Source organism: Rhinopithecus bieti, unplaced genomic scaffold (assembly GCF_001698545.2).
Source record: "Rhinopithecus bieti isolate Rb0 unplaced genomic scaffold, ASM169854v2 scaffold_2654, whole genome shotgun sequence".
Taxonomy (NCBI): Eukaryota; Metazoa; Chordata; class Mammalia; order Primates; family Cercopithecidae; genus Rhinopithecus; species Rhinopithecus bieti.
In genome coordinates, this window is record NW_016804048.1 from 601,095 (window position 1) to 618,757 (window position 17,663).

General features: G+C 41.4%; 1 protein-coding gene across 1 annotated transcript in view; it reads right to left on the bottom strand.

Annotated features, from left to right (window-relative positions):
• Window positions 1–17,663, bottom strand: part of RASA2 (RAS p21 protein activator 2) — a 137,771-nt gene that overhangs the window by 118,426 nt on the left and 1,682 nt on the right. Inside the window, 4 exon segments of the mRNA XM_017862366.1 lie at window positions 7,621–7,637; window positions 8,285–8,511; window positions 8,897–9,078; window positions 9,370–9,451. Of these exon segments, the coding sequence (XP_017717855.1) occupies window positions 7,621–7,637; window positions 8,285–8,511; window positions 8,897–9,078; window positions 9,370–9,451 (508 nt within the window).

Sequence of the window (17,663 nt, forward strand, 5' to 3'; positions counted from 1 at the left end):
CCCTTTATCCACCATTGAGGCAATCACTGTTATCTGTACAACTGTGTTCAGACCTCTTTTTATGTATTTATCCATCTACATGCAGAAAAGTAAAACGTTTTGAGATTTTAAAAAATATATAGGATACTACACATATTACTCTAACAATTTGCTGTTTTTTCCCAACAAGACATCCTGGAGTTCTTTCCTTTCATAACATAGACACACCTCATTCTCTTTAGTTGCTATAGAATATGTGTATGAACATATTATCCATTTTCCTACCGATGTACATTTAAGTCGTCTCCAACTATTCTGTTTTACCAACAAGGCAACATCAAACAACTTCGTGTATGCCTCTTCTGTAAATGTACAACTGCTGATATAGGGCAAATAGGCAGAAGTAAAAATACATGGAGTATAGACATTTAAATTTTTAATAGATATAGCCAAAATGCTCTCCAACATTGCTTTATCAATTTAAACTCACAGCAACAATGAGGAAAATACTTATTTCCCTAAACCCTCACCAAAGACTGAGACAAACTTTCCTTTTTCGTAAATTGATGATGTTTTAAAATTTTATTTCCCGGATTAATTTTTACTTTACCAATATTTTCACATTTACTGGACATTTGTATTTCCTTTTGTGAAATGCCTATTCGTATCCTTTATTTTCTAATGGCCTCTTGTTTTAAGTCTGTATGAATTACTTATATAATCTAGACATAACAGAGAGGCATAATAGCATAGTAGGTTAAGAGTTAACAGGATGGACTCTAGAGCCTATCTGCCCAGTCTGATTGATAGCTCCACCATTCACCAGCCATCTAACCTTGGTCAATTTACTTAGCTTAGCTATTGTGCATCTGTTTTCTCATAATGTGTAAAATGGGGATAATAATGGTATTTTGAGAGTTACTGTAAGGATTAAATTAGTTAACATGCACAAAGTGCTTTAAAACAGTGCCTAGCAAAGAATTAAGTGTTATACACATTTTGTTTGTCTGAAAGATACACTGCAAATATTTTCTACCAATCTATTGTCTTTTAACTTTTGTTTATAAGTCTTCACTTACCTTTCCTCCAGCAGTTCTTTCTCAATTTCTCAACCATCAGACATTATACAAGTAGATGAAACTTAAAACTGACTGCCCTCACTGGATCTCACTATCAACTTAAGAATAAATTCAGGAATCAGCCAAAGTATATAGATTTTTAAAATCTTTGCACAGATTTTAAAATAACAGCTAACTTCCTTACAGCATAAAGCATTTTCTCACAAATCAACAAGACAATAACTTATCAGAAATAAAGGACAAAATAGACAAGCTCATGTAACACACCAAAAAAATGGAAAAAAAAAATTGGCTCTTAAAAATATGAAGAGATCCTGTAACTTAATTTCAAGCCTTAGAAAAATTTAAAATTTAAAATTTAAAAATTAGGGCCAGGCGCAGTGGCTCACAGCTGCAATCCCAGCACTTGGGGAGGCTGAGGCGGGCAGATCACGAGATCAGGAGATGGAGACTATCCTGACCAACACGGTGAAACCCAGTCTCTACCAAAAATACAAAAATTAGCTGGGCGTGGTGGCACGTGTCTGTAATCCCAGCTACTCAGGAGGCTGAGGCAGGAGAATCGCTGGAACCCAGGAGGCGGAGGTTGCAGTGAGCTGAGATCGCGCCACTGCACTCCAGCCTGGAGACAGAGTAATCCTCATTCTCATTTAAAAGTGCAAATTAAAACTACAAATTAAACGTTTCTTTTTATTTCACAGACCAGTAAAGATCAAGAAGTTTTAAAATACACCCTATGTATAAAGAAATAGGCATTCATACACTGCTGTGAGAGCTTAAATTGCTATAGTTTAGCATTGTCTTTCCAAAATAAAAATGCACATATCCTTCAATTCATCAATTTAACATCCAGAAATGTATCCTACAGACAGACACTCATATTAAAAAAGACAGGCTTACAAGGTTATTCATTGTAGTAATGTTTGTAATAGCAATGACTGTTAACAACCTGAGTGTCAACTAATAGGGGACTGGCTAAACAAACTGTGGTACAGCCAAATAATGAAATATTATGCAGTTGTTTAAAAAATAAGCAGCTCTCTCTTTATGTGAAAGTGAAAAATCTTCAAGCTATGTTGTTAAGTGTAAAAAAGCAAGATACAGAAAAATGTATATATTTTGCTACAATTTGTATGTTGGTGGAAGGAATATATTAGTGCACATAAATCTATGTTTGTAAATGCTTAATTTCTGGAAGAACGCACAACAAAAAGGATATAACAAATTGGTAATGCTTGCTTCTGGGGAGGGAATGGCCACAAGATAATGAAAGGAAGGAACACTTTTCAATGTATATACTGTTTTGTATCTCTTGAATTTTGTACCAAGTGTTCGTGTTATCTAATCAAATAGAATTAATACATCAAATATACATGCAAACGAACTAAAACCTCACTGTAACTACACCAAACTTTCCACTGGTACCTTTTAAATGATAGCACAGCAGGTTGCTATCACTTAGGTAGGGTTTGTGGCTAATCTATTTGTGACAAAAGCAGAAATTCACCGTCCTAGCTGCCCAACATCACCCCCTATGGAACTTTTGAAACCCAGAAATTCTGACTTAGAAGCTCTTGGGTACAGTCTAGGCATCATAATTTTTTTAGTTCACAGGTGATGGTGACAGACAGTCAGAACTGAAAAGAGCTGAGGTACACCATGGCACAAGTAAGTAAACACCCAGGTTCAATCTCCACCTAGGTCATAACCATAGTTTCATCACTAATCCTAACCACTTCACAAAGTTCTTAAGAAGGAACAGTTGAGAGTGTGTAGATGGCACATTGAAAATCTTATTACCACCTCTCAATATATAAAGAGATTAGTATAATCTCTGTGTATTAAATGTACTACATTTGCAACATCCATAGTAATAAGTTAATCTCATATAACATTCTAGAAGGAACTTTGATAATAGTGGACTAGTGCTGAACAGGCCATCAACTGTGTGACACCTGATATCTCTGTTAGATTCTTCATTTGTAAAACGAAGGGCAAGAACCTTTATTTTCTCTACCTTCATGTTCTCTACCTTCCAGCTTTAAATTTCTGTAATTGTCTAAGAATACAGATGTCTAAAAATAGCTATTGCTTAGTATAGACTTTAGGATAAAATAGGATCTTTCATCCGATTCACAGCTTAGGCCCATTTCAGTCCAGTGGGTTAGTATCTCTTAACAGACCCTCAAATATGTATTATATACTGCTGAATTAATTAATGGTTACAGAAAAAAAATTTAGAATTCAAACACTCTTATCTAATAAATCTTAAATATTTTAAAAATAGGGAATCATGCAAAACAAATGTACTAAATACATTTAAACACTAAAATAAAGCATCTGATGCACTGTCTTGAAGCAAATGGTTCAAGTTAAAAAGCAATAATCAAAATGGTAGAAGGGATGTTAAAGACCACATGCAAACCTCTCATTTTACAAGTAAGGAAATATGGGCTCAGCAAGGTTAAATAATTTGCCCAAAGTCATTGTCATTAATGACAGGAAAACAAATTTGTCATTTATAGTTCTCTGTATGTGTACTGACATAACCGTTTAATGTTTATCACTTTAAATAGGGATTTTTGATGACTAAAATTACCTACAAAGCTAAAGAGATGCCATAAAAATGTCTTAATACACACTGGGATGTGTGTATTAATACACTGGGATGATTTTTAAAAAGCTTAACTTACATGAACATATGACTACACAACAAAATTTTGTTCGCAGTTCTCAAAAGAGAATAGAACTTTATTAGTAGCAAAAACATGTAATCTGATATTATTGTCAAATAATTTCATAAAGCACATTAACAAGGAAATAGGATTAGCAGCAAAGATTAAAGGATAAAACGATGGTTTTATTCTGGCTATATTAGTCACTTAAGGATCTATTCAAAGAGTTCTAAGTTTAAGAAAAAAACAACTCTATGAACTCACTGAGGTTTACCTCCCGTCTTCCACAGAGCAAATGATTAGCAGACTGCTCTGTGAACTTTTACAAAGAACGCTTTTCTCCCCAGTTTCTACCCATCTGAAAGATGGATTCTTCCTCCATCCTAAATAACTCATCATCTCATTTCAAATATCTGATAAAAATGAACTCTTAACATGAATACACCCTTTTTAATCTCCTCCACTCAACTCTACTGGATAGTCAATAAAATGTTTTGATTTATACTTCACAGAATTAAATAGGTAGTTTTATTCAAACCTGTCATGTCAAATTAAAACAATGTGTAAAGTATGAATATGAGATTTTCTTTTCCAAGCTCCAGGACCAATTAGTAACAATATTCAAATGCCCTAATAATAACTAATCAGAGCATTAAGAAAATTTAATCTTTTCCTAATGAGGCAACTTTGGCATCAATTCAAACCTAAGCTTAGTGGGCACTGTGATTTTGAAAGAGATGAACTTCCTGATGCAGACTCATGCAGTTTTCTCTTAATACTAACACCTTCTAGATTTTTTAGGTATATCATTTATAAAATACTTTCATATCTAGTAATTATCCACAGGATAACATTGTGAGGTAGGGCATTTTCTAAAGGCCTATTCTGTTCTAGGCACTGTGCTGAGACTGGGATGATTTTTAAAAAATGAACAAGAATGAATTCTATCTTTAAAGAGTTCACAATCTAACAGGAGAAGTGAACAAATGATTTATATGAAATGTGCTATAATAAGGAAATGAACAAGGAATTGTGATTCCTTAGCAGCAGAAAGTCCTAACATCCTCTGGCCAGAGATGGCGCTGGAAGTGTCTCAGAAGGTTTTGGGAAGGAGATCACATAGAGAAGGCTTTTGAGGGATGAGTAGCAGTTTCCTGACATAAAGGCAGAGTGGGGTAAAGAAGAAAGACAATCCCAAGCAGAAGGAACAACATGTATACAATGGATAGTGGGAAAGCATTATTCCCACTTAAAAGATGCAGAAGGTAAGCTCCAAGGTAAGTGAGCTGGCTAACGCCATATGAAGATTAATTAACAACGTTTAAAAAAGAATATAGGTCTTCAGATTTTAATCAGCTTTGTACACCTGGAAATGCCAGTACATGTTGGACAAGAACATCAGATAAAGATTAGTTTTTATCTCCTACTTTACTCCTTCCTAAGAGATGGTCTGTGTATGACCCAGATCCTGAGGAGTGAGAAAGAGCGGGCAGAGATGAGGAGGGGCAGAGCAGGGAGGGAGGCTTATTTAAACCTCATAGAAATCCTGTGAGACAGGTGTATTTACTATCCTCATTTTATATACGAGAATATGGAGGCCCAAAGACGTTAACAAAAGTTGGAAATCAGGTGAATATTCAAACCAAAGTAACTAACTTCTTCACCAGGCCTCTAAGCTCAAGCACTTAACCATACCCTACAGATCTTCCCTACTCCAGTCAAATAACCCTAGGCTATTCTTGGTCTGAAGTCATCAGAGAAACCAAGTGACTCTTGGAACACATGGTCCCACAGATCTCGCACTGTACCACACATCTGAAAATTCACACAAAATTTTCACATTCGGTTCTCTCATTGATCTGGTATTCCTTGAGTAGATAAGCCCACACATATGGTGGCATGGGTGCTTTCCACAACATTTTTACAATCTAATTTAATTGGATAAGAGGAAACTTAACAAGTGCTAATCAAAAAGGAGGTCACCAAATAACAGCATAAAGCCTGAAGATCCCTCTTTTCTGCTTGAGTACGGTTTTTTTTTTTTTTTTTTGAGGGGAGGAGGGAGCATGTGAATGTGTTTCAGGTGTGCTAGCATACCTGCTATTCGCTACACAGTTCAGACCAAAGAATGGAGTCGAGTACACCCCTAATTTCCTTTATCAACCTTAGGATATCAAACAACCAAACTCACCTCTTGAAAAAGTTTAAGGAAGCAGAAAATTCACAGCTGTCATGGTTTCCTAGCGCAAACTACAGCAAATCCAGGGTTGCCAACAATATTTTGTCTTGTAGATGGATCCCGAACTTTCTGGGTTCATTTGTGCACATATAAAACACCTGAAACACATTTGCATGCCCCTTCTTCCCTCCTCCCCAGCCCCCTGGCATAAAACAAAAAAACAAACAAACAAAAAAAACCGCACACTCAAGCAAAAAAGGGGGATTGGGGCTTCCTCCTTAGTATACATTGAGGTTTTATGTTGTTATTTTGTGACCTCCACCTTTTGGTTACCACTTTTGTTAAGTTTCCTCTTGTTCAATAGACAAATATCTGTCCAACTGACAGACATTTCACCTTGTGAAGTGTAAGGGGAAATAATTGTGGGAATAAAATCCCTCAAGAAGGTTATGGACTATTATCTCTTGAACGTTCAAGATACATAAACCAATCCATCCTCACTTTTCACTGGGGTGAGTTGCAGTTAAAAGGTCCTATGCAAGTCCACAAATTTCTTCAGGCTAATTTTCAGCCCCTACAGACTTCTAACTCTCCAGAAAAGAGGCTCTCAATCAGTAGTATAAGATCTGCCAACACATCTCCTAGTGGGTACTATCAGGCTTTCTTCCAAGGTTTCCCACTGTGGTGAAGAGAAAAGCTGACATGGTTATACCCTCCCCAAGCTGCTTAATATCTTGTCAGAACCACCACTGTCTCATTTCTGTGACCTTGGCACCTGCTAATGACTCTTCCAACCCCTCAGTCCCCACCCTACAAAACCCACATGTTAGTTTCAGGGAAACAGAAAACAGCATCTCTTCACAAGGTTCTGAATGTCAACCAACTGTGGATTACACCAGTCAAAAGGAGGACAAAGAAATGGGAAGGTAGCTTCTGTATGTAAGCATACAAATACATTTTTTTTCTACAAAGCAGACACTCCATAACCTGAGCTATAAGATAAGCAATTTAAAAAGCAAGAAACTGACTAGGATAACAGATATAAAACTGCAACTGCGGTTAAAGCAGTAATATCATTCCCAGCAGCTGGATGATCAATCTCTAAGCCAGGGTTGCTTTAACCATAGAAACAAAGTAGGTTATTTGCTTTTCTTTTTTTTAATGTGTAGACCCAAGTTTCACTTACAAAACTGTTCTTAGTGGTCTTTGGCATGGGGCAGACAAAAGCACAGGACAACTAAGTCCTTCGGGAAACCCTAACCCTCAATTCCAAGACATGTGTGTATGTAGTTTCATGGTACAACCTGCAGTTACATACCAGTGAGGCTCCAACAGACAACGCCTAGCATCAAGTGACACTAAGAAAGTGGTAAAAGTCTGGAAAATCACATAAAGGGAGAAACTTTGCCCCTTTTACAGTTTTCCCAAATATTAAATTAGACATATGCAAAAGTTGAAAATAAAATTTTCCCCTCAAATATAAGGTTACAGAAAAAACAAAAATAAAATAAAATTTAATCTGAATTCTGAAAAGGTTTTATGCCCTAGAAAGTAATTTTAATTTTGGGAACTAGGATCTACCTCTCTGGTGTCACTTTCCAGGTTTTAATAACTGTAATTTCTTAAGAGCCCCAGGACTACCTCAGCGAATAAAAAGAGAAGAAAATTTAACATGTTTGCTTCTGAGGTTTCATAAAATCCCAAATACCTGAAAGGGGGAACAATCTGGAAAGAGAAAAAGTGGGAGAATGTGAGCTCAACTAATAGTATCGCTATTAAAGGAGAGGAAAACATTACATCCTGCCCAAGAAAGAATTGTTAGCCACTTTAATGCAAGTCAATTTTCTTCAAAGTGAAAAGTGCGCCCTCATAATTGAGGGTTATTTACAAGAAACATGAAGCATGTTTCCAATCTGAGAATACTGCATGAAGAAAATAATGCTAATTTTCGACAAATGCAAAAATAAATTTTATTGATCTCTCTTACAAACAGAAAACAAAAAACGCTTCATCTAAATAAACTACTGTGAAAAAAAATGGCAACCTGACACCAAAGGGTCGTTTTTACAAGTTAAATATTCAAATGACAGAACTCAAATGATCTGTCCACAGTAATGCTCGGACAACACTGAGCAAAATTTCTTAGTCAACTGGTAGGCTCGCTCACTAAAGTAGCAATTACACGCATGAGAAGGAAGGGAATTAAGCGGGCTGAGTGCGGGCTGGGTGATTGTGTTTTGAGATCTGCTCACAGGAAGCCACTACATCCTGCCTGAAGTCCCGCCTGTCACGCCGTCCCTCGATTCAAGTCCCCGCCGCAGCGAGGTGGGGCAAGTACAGGTGTCCTGCCGAGCTCCTCCCGGGACGCTCACCCGCGAACAGCCCGCGCAGTGGCCACGCGGGCCCCCAGGGCGGCCCGTTTCCTGCAGCTCAGGGCGCCTTTTTCAACCTCTCCCAGGCTGGCCGAGTCCAGGAAACAAGCAGCCCCCTCCCCTCGGGCCAGCCCCACTTCCCGGCTCGCCACCTCCTCCCGCCGCTCCTCCGCATAATTACTGCTCGGCTCCCACCGCGGGGCCGCTCCCCAGCGGCCGTAGCCGCGCTAAGGCCCGAGTCTGAGGGCGGCCGGAAGCTCCTCACGCCCCCGGACCGCGCCCCCGGCCGCGCCCCGGGCTCCGGCATCCCCGCGTCCAGGCCGCTCCCCAGGACTGAGCCCCTCAAGCCGGCGCAGCCCGAGCTCTCCTACCCCAGGCCAATCTCCAACTCCCACTCCCTCCCGAGAGCAGCAGCCCCGGCCCACGCCGCCCCATCGAGGCGACGCCGCCCCCCAACACACCCCCTTCCAGCCTCACCCGCGCCTGGCCCAGGCCCCCTCCCGGGCCCGCGATCCCATCGCAGCTCGGCGCCGCCACCGCCGCGCACCCGCCGCCCCCTCAGCCTAGCGCTCGGCGCCGCCAGGGCGTCCCCTCAGCCCTGCCCCCGCTTACAGATCTTGCCCAGATCTTGCCCCCCCGCAGGCTCCTGCAACACCTCGAACGTCGCGACTGTCCCTCGTCCCGGCTCGGGCTCTGGCAGTTGCACTCGCCGCCGGCGCCTCGGAAGAAGCCGCCGCAGCAGCAGGCCGCCGCCGCGCCATGGTGCCGCCGGCCCGTGCCGGCAGCCCTGCCGCCTGCGTAGCCGGCGAGCGGAGCCCCACCGGCGGCCTAGGCCTAGGAGAGCCGCGCGCCTGGCCCGCCGGGCGGGCCTGATCGCCCGCCCCGCCCGCCCGCCGCCCCCCCGCCCCGCCACACCCGGGTCTCCATTCACCGCCCTCGCCTACCCCGAGCCAGGCTGCCCTGGCGAGAACCGCACTCCCGGCTTGGGGCGCTGGCTAAGGGTGGCTCCCAGTGGTGGCTCTAAGCGGCCTTAAAATCCCCTCCAGGAGAAAGCCCCGGCCCTCCAGTGACCCCTAAATCCTCACGGGAATTGGGCTCCCCCAGTGAACAGACCTGCACATCTAACGCTGGCGGGAAATACAGGCCCTTCCCAATCAGGGAAACTCCCTGTGGGAAGAAAATAGAATGGAATTTGGCAGGTGGGTGGACCTCAAAAGTATCTTATTCAAAAGGAGGCAAGAGATGCATTTGAGACTCTTCCAGTATTATCCAAATACTCCCCGCCGGCAAGCCAAACTCCTCCCACACAAATACCCTTTACTAGGACCACTTTTCTGCAAAAGCTGGTTCAAGAAAAGGACCGTCAACCCCCAACTCCAGTGTGAGTGCAGCGCCTGAGATCCTCTCATAGAGAAATTCTGAAGCATTTACCATCACTTTTGTATTTCAGGAACAGAAAAAGCAAAGAAGCGTTCCCCCCACCACCACCACTACTAAAAGTGGGCTTTGTTAAAAAGTTGACGGACCCTAGGAAATGTGTAAATCTTTGACTAATTGTTAGCTTTATTTCAAGGGAACTCTTTACAGTGAGTAAACTGCATGAATAATACCCTGGTATGTGATGAGGAAGACAATTTCCTGGTGTTGAGGTTGTTAACTACGCTGCCCTAAGAAGGAAGAAACTGTGACTTAATCGGGCAGGGTAATTCTTTTCCAGGGCAACAACAGGAATAAGCCAGTCAGTCAACAAATATTTTTGAGGGTCAAACATAGTGATGGCCTCAGACCTCAGAGACTACACAAAGGTTAAGATGAAGAGAGCTCCAGCTCAATCTGGAGGGAGACACAGAGAAGGCCAGAGGCACTGGGAGATAAGAAATAGGACGGGGAAACCTGAAAACTGAAGACAAACGTACCGCCTGTGCAAAGGCTGGACAGCTGCAGAGAATGGTCAGAGTTTAACATGGACCTGGCCAGCAAAGCTTCCAGTTCTGCCTGTGTTGCTGGTGACCCCTATTCCCCCATGTGATCTTTATACCTGTTTGGATAAAGTGAACCACCTCCTCTTATATGAATGTTTTGCTGTCATTTCAAACATAAGTCCAAAACTTCATTTCCTGTCTTCCTTTCCAAATCCGAGTTCACACTTTATACTGTTGTTCAGGCCAGAAACTTTGACTTTTTCTTATCCCTTGTCCCAATACTGTTTTCAGTTGCCACATCCTTCTGACTCTGCTGAAATCTCTTCCTTCCTTTCCATTCTCTGTCATTGCCCTTGTTAAAATTATTCTCATTTAAAGAGTATCAACGTGTTACAGGGTTTTTTCCCCCTTATTTTAAAGGCATTCCTTTTTAGAATCAGACACAGAGCCTGTTTTTACCCCTTTTACATTTGGGCAAGTTACTCAACCTTCCTAAACCTGTTTCTTTTCTTGTCTGTCTTTTTTTTTTTTTTTTTTTTTTTTTTTTTTTTGGAGACAGTCTTGTTCTGTTGCCTAGGCTGGAGTGCAGTGGCACGATCTCAGCTCACTGCAGCCTCAACTTCCTGGGCTCAAGTGATCCTCCCCCCTCAGCCTCCTAAGTAGCTGGGACTACAGGTGTGTGCCACCATGTCCAGTTAATTTTTGTATTTTTGGTATAGATGGGGTTTCGCCATGTTGCCCAGGCTGGTCTCGAACTCCTGGGCTCAAGTGATCCGTCCATGTCAGCCTCCCAAAGTGCTGGGTGTAAGCCACTGCGCCTGGTTGAACCTGTTTCTTTAACAGTAAAGTGGAAATACTAAACTTTCTTCTTTGAAGAGTTGTTATTAAGATTAAATGATTATTGGAAGCAGGATGTGAAGCGTCTAGTGGAATGCTGAGCACGTAGTAGGATTACCTCAGTAACTGACCTCATGCTTTTGACTGGAACTCTTGTAATAAGTCCCCTATCCCTCTCATTCCTCCTACATACCACTTAAATTTAACTTCCCTAACGAAAAAAAAAAAAGGAGCTTGTCAGTTGCCCGCTCAAGAAGACATCAATGGCTTCATTTATCCCTTCAGCCAGCTAGCAAGAGCACACTACAGGTCACAAACAACGCTAGAAATGACTAAAGTTCAAATTCTTCAGTCAAGTGTTGGGACTGGATCCAGCCTACCTGACTCCTCTGATCTCCGGCCACACTGAGCCCCTTTTCTCACCAGCCTGATTCTGGCCTTCCTCCTGCCTGGCCAAGTGATGCCTCATCCATCTATTTCTTTCTCCAATAAACAGAGAAATTATTTGAACCTTTGGACAAATGTATCCATGGGTAAAGTATCAATGTACAAATGGACAAATGTATCCAATGGACAAATGTATCCAATGGACAACGTATCAATATCTTTGTCCGTTAGTGTCAAAGTCTTCTAATTTCCCTTCTTTTTCACTGGCTTAACCCCAAGTGCATAACTCTGTTACTAAATGGTCACTGAAGGTGTGAAAACAATTTTACATAAAGTGACATTCCACTTTTTTTGTTCTTCCAGGCAGTCTTCCTGTTGCAGATTTCAGACTTACACCGTTTCACTAAAATCCCCAAACTCCATTGCTTTTTCATCCGAAGTCACTTCTAATTCTGGTTTTACTGATACTTGCCTACTTTGAAGAGCTCTTGGGTAATGTCAGTGTTTCCTTAATATAAAATACTTGGAAAATAAAGTTTTCTAAAGACTAACAATACATACAGTATAATTACAAGAAGGCTGTTACATCTCATTCCCCTTATTGCCTTTGCATTGTGTTTTAAATTCATCTAGAGTTCCTCTCTTTTCTTCATGATGTTTAGTAACTGGAACAATATTGCATCATCACAAACTTGAACTTCACTTCCTTCCTCAAATTATTAATGAATGTGTTTAAAGACCATCACTCCTATCTCTACCACTCTTCGTTCTGATGAGCAACCATTCACTACTATGTCTTTTCCTATTTCTTCACCAGTTTTAAACTCATCCAGTCATTTTAACCCATACATTGGCTTGCTTTATGGCAGATGATGTAGGAAAACTATGTTGTCTCTTAATAAGAAGACTATAACCTGCAACTAGAAACTAATTCCATAACTTGTCTGTTATGGCATATTTTTGAATCAGCACCCACCAACCTATAACATGGCATTGTAAGGGGTTATCTCCTGGCCTTGAGTTATTTATTACATTTTTTCTGGTGAGTAGGGGGAAGAGAAATGTGCTTGCTTTTTAATATTTAAATGTAGATCATTTTCATAGGGCTGAACACTCATGAGACAGAACTGTTTCTGGTGGACTGGTGGGAAAGCAAGTTCCTTTGATCATTGATGACTTGGTTTCCCCATTTAGCCCATCAGAGTACTGTTTGATGTTAAGCATTATGCCTTCAGTTACATTATAAAAAAAAAATCTCTAAATCCAACTGGCATTTTAAAAAATAAAATTGGAGTGGTAGAAGGTGAGGAGAGACCTTAAATGTTCAGAAAACTTACTTTCAACATTTCATTTGAAGATCAAATAAGGCCATTGACAAGGCTGTGTGGACAAAATGTGGACAAATTTTACCTTAAAATGTCCAACTCCTTCGGTACAAATATTTTCAAGGCCAGATGTGTTGGCTCACGCCTGTAATCCAACAGTCGGTTGTAATACCAACTGAGACAGGAGAATCACCTAAGGCTAGGAGTTTAAGACCAGCCTGGGCAACACTGTGAGACTCTGTCTCTACAAATATAAACAAATAAATGAGCTGGGCATGGTGGCACGTGCCTGCCTGTACTCCTAGCTAATCAGGAGGCTGAGGTGGGAGGATTGTTTGAGCTCAGGAATTTGAGGCTGCGGTGAGCTATGATCATCCCAGTGCACTCCAGCCTGGGTGACAGACAGAGACCCTGTCTCTAAAAAAAGATTTTTTTTTTTTTCAAATTCGGTCTGCTCTTGCAAGAGAACTTTAAAGGCCTGAATATCTGAGCACGATACAGTTGATGCCCTTAGGTCAGTGTGACTTCAGTTATTTCTCAATCCCCCTCCTTTTGAACTATTTTGCCATATCCATTCCATCTCCAGTGCACTCTTGTCGTTTTAGAGTGATAAAACAAAACAATGGGTGTAGGCTGGGCATGGTGACTCATGCCTATAATCTCAGAACTTTAGGAGGCCGAGTTGGGTGGATCACTTGAGCCCAGGAGTTCAAGACTAGCCTGGGCAACATAGTGGGACCCCAAATCAATCAATCAATCTATCTATCTATCTATCTATCTATCTATCTATCTATCTCAAAACCAACCAAACAAATAAAAACATACAAAACAATGAGTGTAAAAAGAAAACTGGAAATGTTGTGCAGCCATTCACTTGTTTCATCTTCTGCTCTGTACTCAGGACATTTTGTTGTTAGATCAGATCCATCCTTTCACCATGAACCCTAGAGACATGCTCCATTCAGTTGGCAATAACCAGTCCAGAGGATTTCAGGCCATGGCCCAGCTGATTTCCATTCTCTGAAGACACAGCTAAGACCTCCTGAGGCCAAGAACCCTGTTACTCAGCCTGGCTGGCACACACTTAAGTTTGCACTTCCTGTAGTCAGAAAAGGTGTATGGAGCTGGAGACCTACCTGGCTGTGCTCATGGCAGGTTGGAGATCGATATGTCACCTTCTAGTTCCTTCCCCAGGCCCTAGGAGAATAATGGAGTGGTGTTTGGACAGGTGATGCTCTTGAGTTCTTCCAAACTCTCAGAAAGGAGCAAGGAGACTCAGGTGGAACCAGAAAGGAGCTGGCTCAAAGCCCCCTATTGCAGCAAAGCTCTAGGTGGGAAAACATCAATGAGGATTGAGAGTCAAGAATGCAGGTCCAAACAGACCTGCTTTGGCTGCAGTTGCACATTCCTAACCACTTCACTCCATTGTCATTTTAGGAGGATACACCTCTCACTGAGCAGTTTTTCCAGTGGTGAGGGTTTGAGAGAGCCCAATTCTGGGAAGTGGTCACTCCTAATAGGGCAACTTCTGAGCAGCTTCCATGATGTTTTTGAGACGAAAATGATGGTTAGGTTTAGCCTCAAAGAGCAGAAAGCTGGGTCTATAAAAGAAACATGGGAGAACCTTATTCAAGGAGAGACGGGCACAGGCTGCACCTGGAGACCAAGTAGAACTCCAGAAAGGAGAACTGACTAGAGGGGCAGAAATTTGACCTGGAGGAGGAGCCAGCGACTCCCACAATAGCCCTTTATTCATAAACAGGACTTTATTGGGTTAGCTTCTTTGCAATTCTTTTGGCTTTTGCCTCATGGTCACAATATGGCTGCTGTAGCTCCAAATATCTCAACATCCAATGGCAGGAAGGTATATTTTTTCTTTTTCTTTTCTTTTTTTTTTGTAAAATGTTTTTTTCATTACTTTCAGTTGCAAGATCACAGTTACTTTTGCACCAACCTGATATTAGGGAGGAAAGCTTTTACAAGTAGCTTTCCTGTAAATCACCACCATGAGGTATCTTCCTAAGGCTTTCTCACAGTCACAAGGAATATATAATTTTCTTAGTCTAAGCAACATTGATACCCCTGGGTCTGGGGATGAACTCTCCTTCCCAGAGTACATTGCTACTTGAGACCTGAAGTCTGAACCAAATCAATGTTCTCTTGTGACACAGAAAGGGGAGCAGTAAGACCTGGAGTTGGCAGCCAACTCTGTTCACCATATCAACATACTTATCTTCCAATAATAGTGCTTAAGTTCAAATGAAAATATTTCAATATATTTAATGCCCAACCTTCACCTCCTGACTTTGTCCCACAGAACTGGCCTCTTTTTCCTTTAGGCCATTATGGTACCCTGTATATATGAATACATATAATCATTGTAGTGCTCATAACACATTTACTATTCCTGTTTACCTGTCTGAAACAGTCTTGGGACTGGACAATATTTTATTTGTCTTTGCCTCCCTAGCGCATAGAAAATATAGAAGAATGCAGAAGGCACTTATTAAATGTTTGATAAATGAACGAATGAATGAATGAGCAAATAAATGAGATGGTGTGTTCAGAGAAGCTGCTAACAAATGAGCCTAGAATTCTGAATTTAAAATCCACAAGGGAAATCAGAGCAGACCACAGAACTAGCTGGCTAGGCCTGGGCTTTGCAGAAAGCTTAGGTGCAGAGAAAAGGCAATAGCTCAGGAGTCAGATGAGGAAGGAGAAAGGGAAAGAGTCAGGGTCTGGGGTTTCCAATCCTCGCCCTGGGCTGGGGCTGCATCTGTCACAAGCAGCTCATTTTTGACAGAGACAGCCAAGGAGAGCAGAAGCTCATCGATCGTAATCTGTGATCTAGATGTAGGCTAGATACAAACATCTTGAATTTTTTATGGGTGGTCGTAGACGCTGGGAAAACGGATTTCAAAGTTGCAAGATGTTTTCACACTTGTTATTATGACCAAATATCTAGGCAGCATGTCAGTCTGTGGCTATAAATGAAATCCTGTTAACATAAATAATCCACTGTTCTCTATCTTGTCTCCACTTTCTACCTGCCCAAATAATTAAACCTCTTCCCAATTATTGATTTTTAGGAGTGCCCAGTGGGTTACATTGGCAGAGTAGGGTGTGGGGAACATGATGGGGTTGCTGGATTTGTTATAGTCTTCCTTTCCTGGTCTGGCTTTCTCTGCCACTGTCACAAAAAGGGACCCTCACCACTTTATGATGCCTGCTATGAGAACATCAAGGCCCAAGCCAAGAGCGTTATCCGTCAGAACCCACAGGGCTTCCACGTTTTCAGCAAAGCTGGCAAGAAGGGTTACCTCCCCATCTCTAGGCCCAAAGCTACACTGCTTGGGCTCAGAGTCTTTAGGAACAGCCCAGCCTGGTATCCTAGCGCTCACAGTTGAGAGTCCAAGGGAAGTAGATAGGCCTGCATTGACTTGCCTAGGCCAGGACTGTTGGTAGCCTTCTCCTAGGCAATTGCCTCCTGCCTTTCATCTAAAAGAGGGCAAGATTGGGGATGGAATGAGGGAGTGAATCCCTCACTCCTTATCACATGTATGAAGATAAAATATTTTAATAAATTGTATTTTATCTAGTTCTAAAGACATTGGTACTTATTTTATAAGCATGTAACTGAATTTTGGAAAACTGCCTTGGATATACAGCCACAAATGAAAGCTGGTGGCCTATCAAATAATTGACTCGAAATGGCCACCAGAATATAAAACATCTAGTTTGTGTATTGTTGTTTTAAGCCAGGTAAGGTGGGTCCTTAGGATTGAACTCTGGGGCTGTCTGTGCAGAGATAGAACTTGGAAGGGCTGTTGGAGAGAGGGGCCAGGGAGATTGAAATAAAAATCCAGAGGCATTTATAGAGCATCCGGATGGAAGGCGAAATATCCCACTGTCCCCAACACCCTTAACTCCAAATAATCCTTCTTAGTGAATGTCTTACCTGCAACAAGGCAAAACAAAAGTATTAACACCTCAGCTAAAGTTTCTTGAGGGGCGTGGTAGGACATAAGGTAGATTCTGAAGATTCTCTCTAGCCATGAGCGAAGCATAGAGAGTAACGTGATTACCCATAATGAGCGTGTCTTACATGCCATAGCTATTTTATTTGGTGTGCTAGTTTTATTATATTTTTGTGTTTCATATTGAAAATACAAATATTTACAAAGATTTTCCAAAATTTTCTGGAGTCTTCTTTACCCAACTCTGTTTTTTCCACAGGATCTGGAATTCTTCAGTGGGAATTCTTCTACCTTAAAGGGTTTTAGGAAACTGATTTATATGGTTTGGCTGAGATTATTATATGTATGTAGTACTGATTAAGAATAAATATCACACACTTGAAAACGTGTTTCGAATGAAACAAAGCTGTCTTTTATTTTGTCATTGGAAAGGGAAGCTGTAAGGAAACAACTGCCCTTCCTCCATTTCTCTATTTCAGGGTTTCCCGACTGTGACACTGTTGACATTTTGGTTAAGATGGGTAATTCTTTCTTGTTGGGAGCTGTCCTGTGCGTTATAGGGCATTTAGCAGCACCCTAGACTCTATCTGCTAGATGCTACCAGCATATTCCAGTTGTGACTATCAAAAATGTCTAGAGATACTGCCAAATATCCTCTGGGAGACAGATCACCGCCCCGTTGAGAATTTCTGCTGTATGTTAATACATCTCTTGTATTAACAGGGTCATTGTGTTTGTAAACCTGTCAAAGCTGAGGTCTGTGTTGTTCAGTGCCTGAGTGGGTAGAGTTCAAAGAAGCAAAGTCCTGATAGGAATTCTACTGTTAAAAAATGAGATACAAGTATCTAATCTAGAGCAGTTCTTCTTCTTCTTCTTCTTCTTCTTCTTCTTCTTCTTCTTCTTCTTCTTCTTCTTCTTCTTCTTCTTCTTC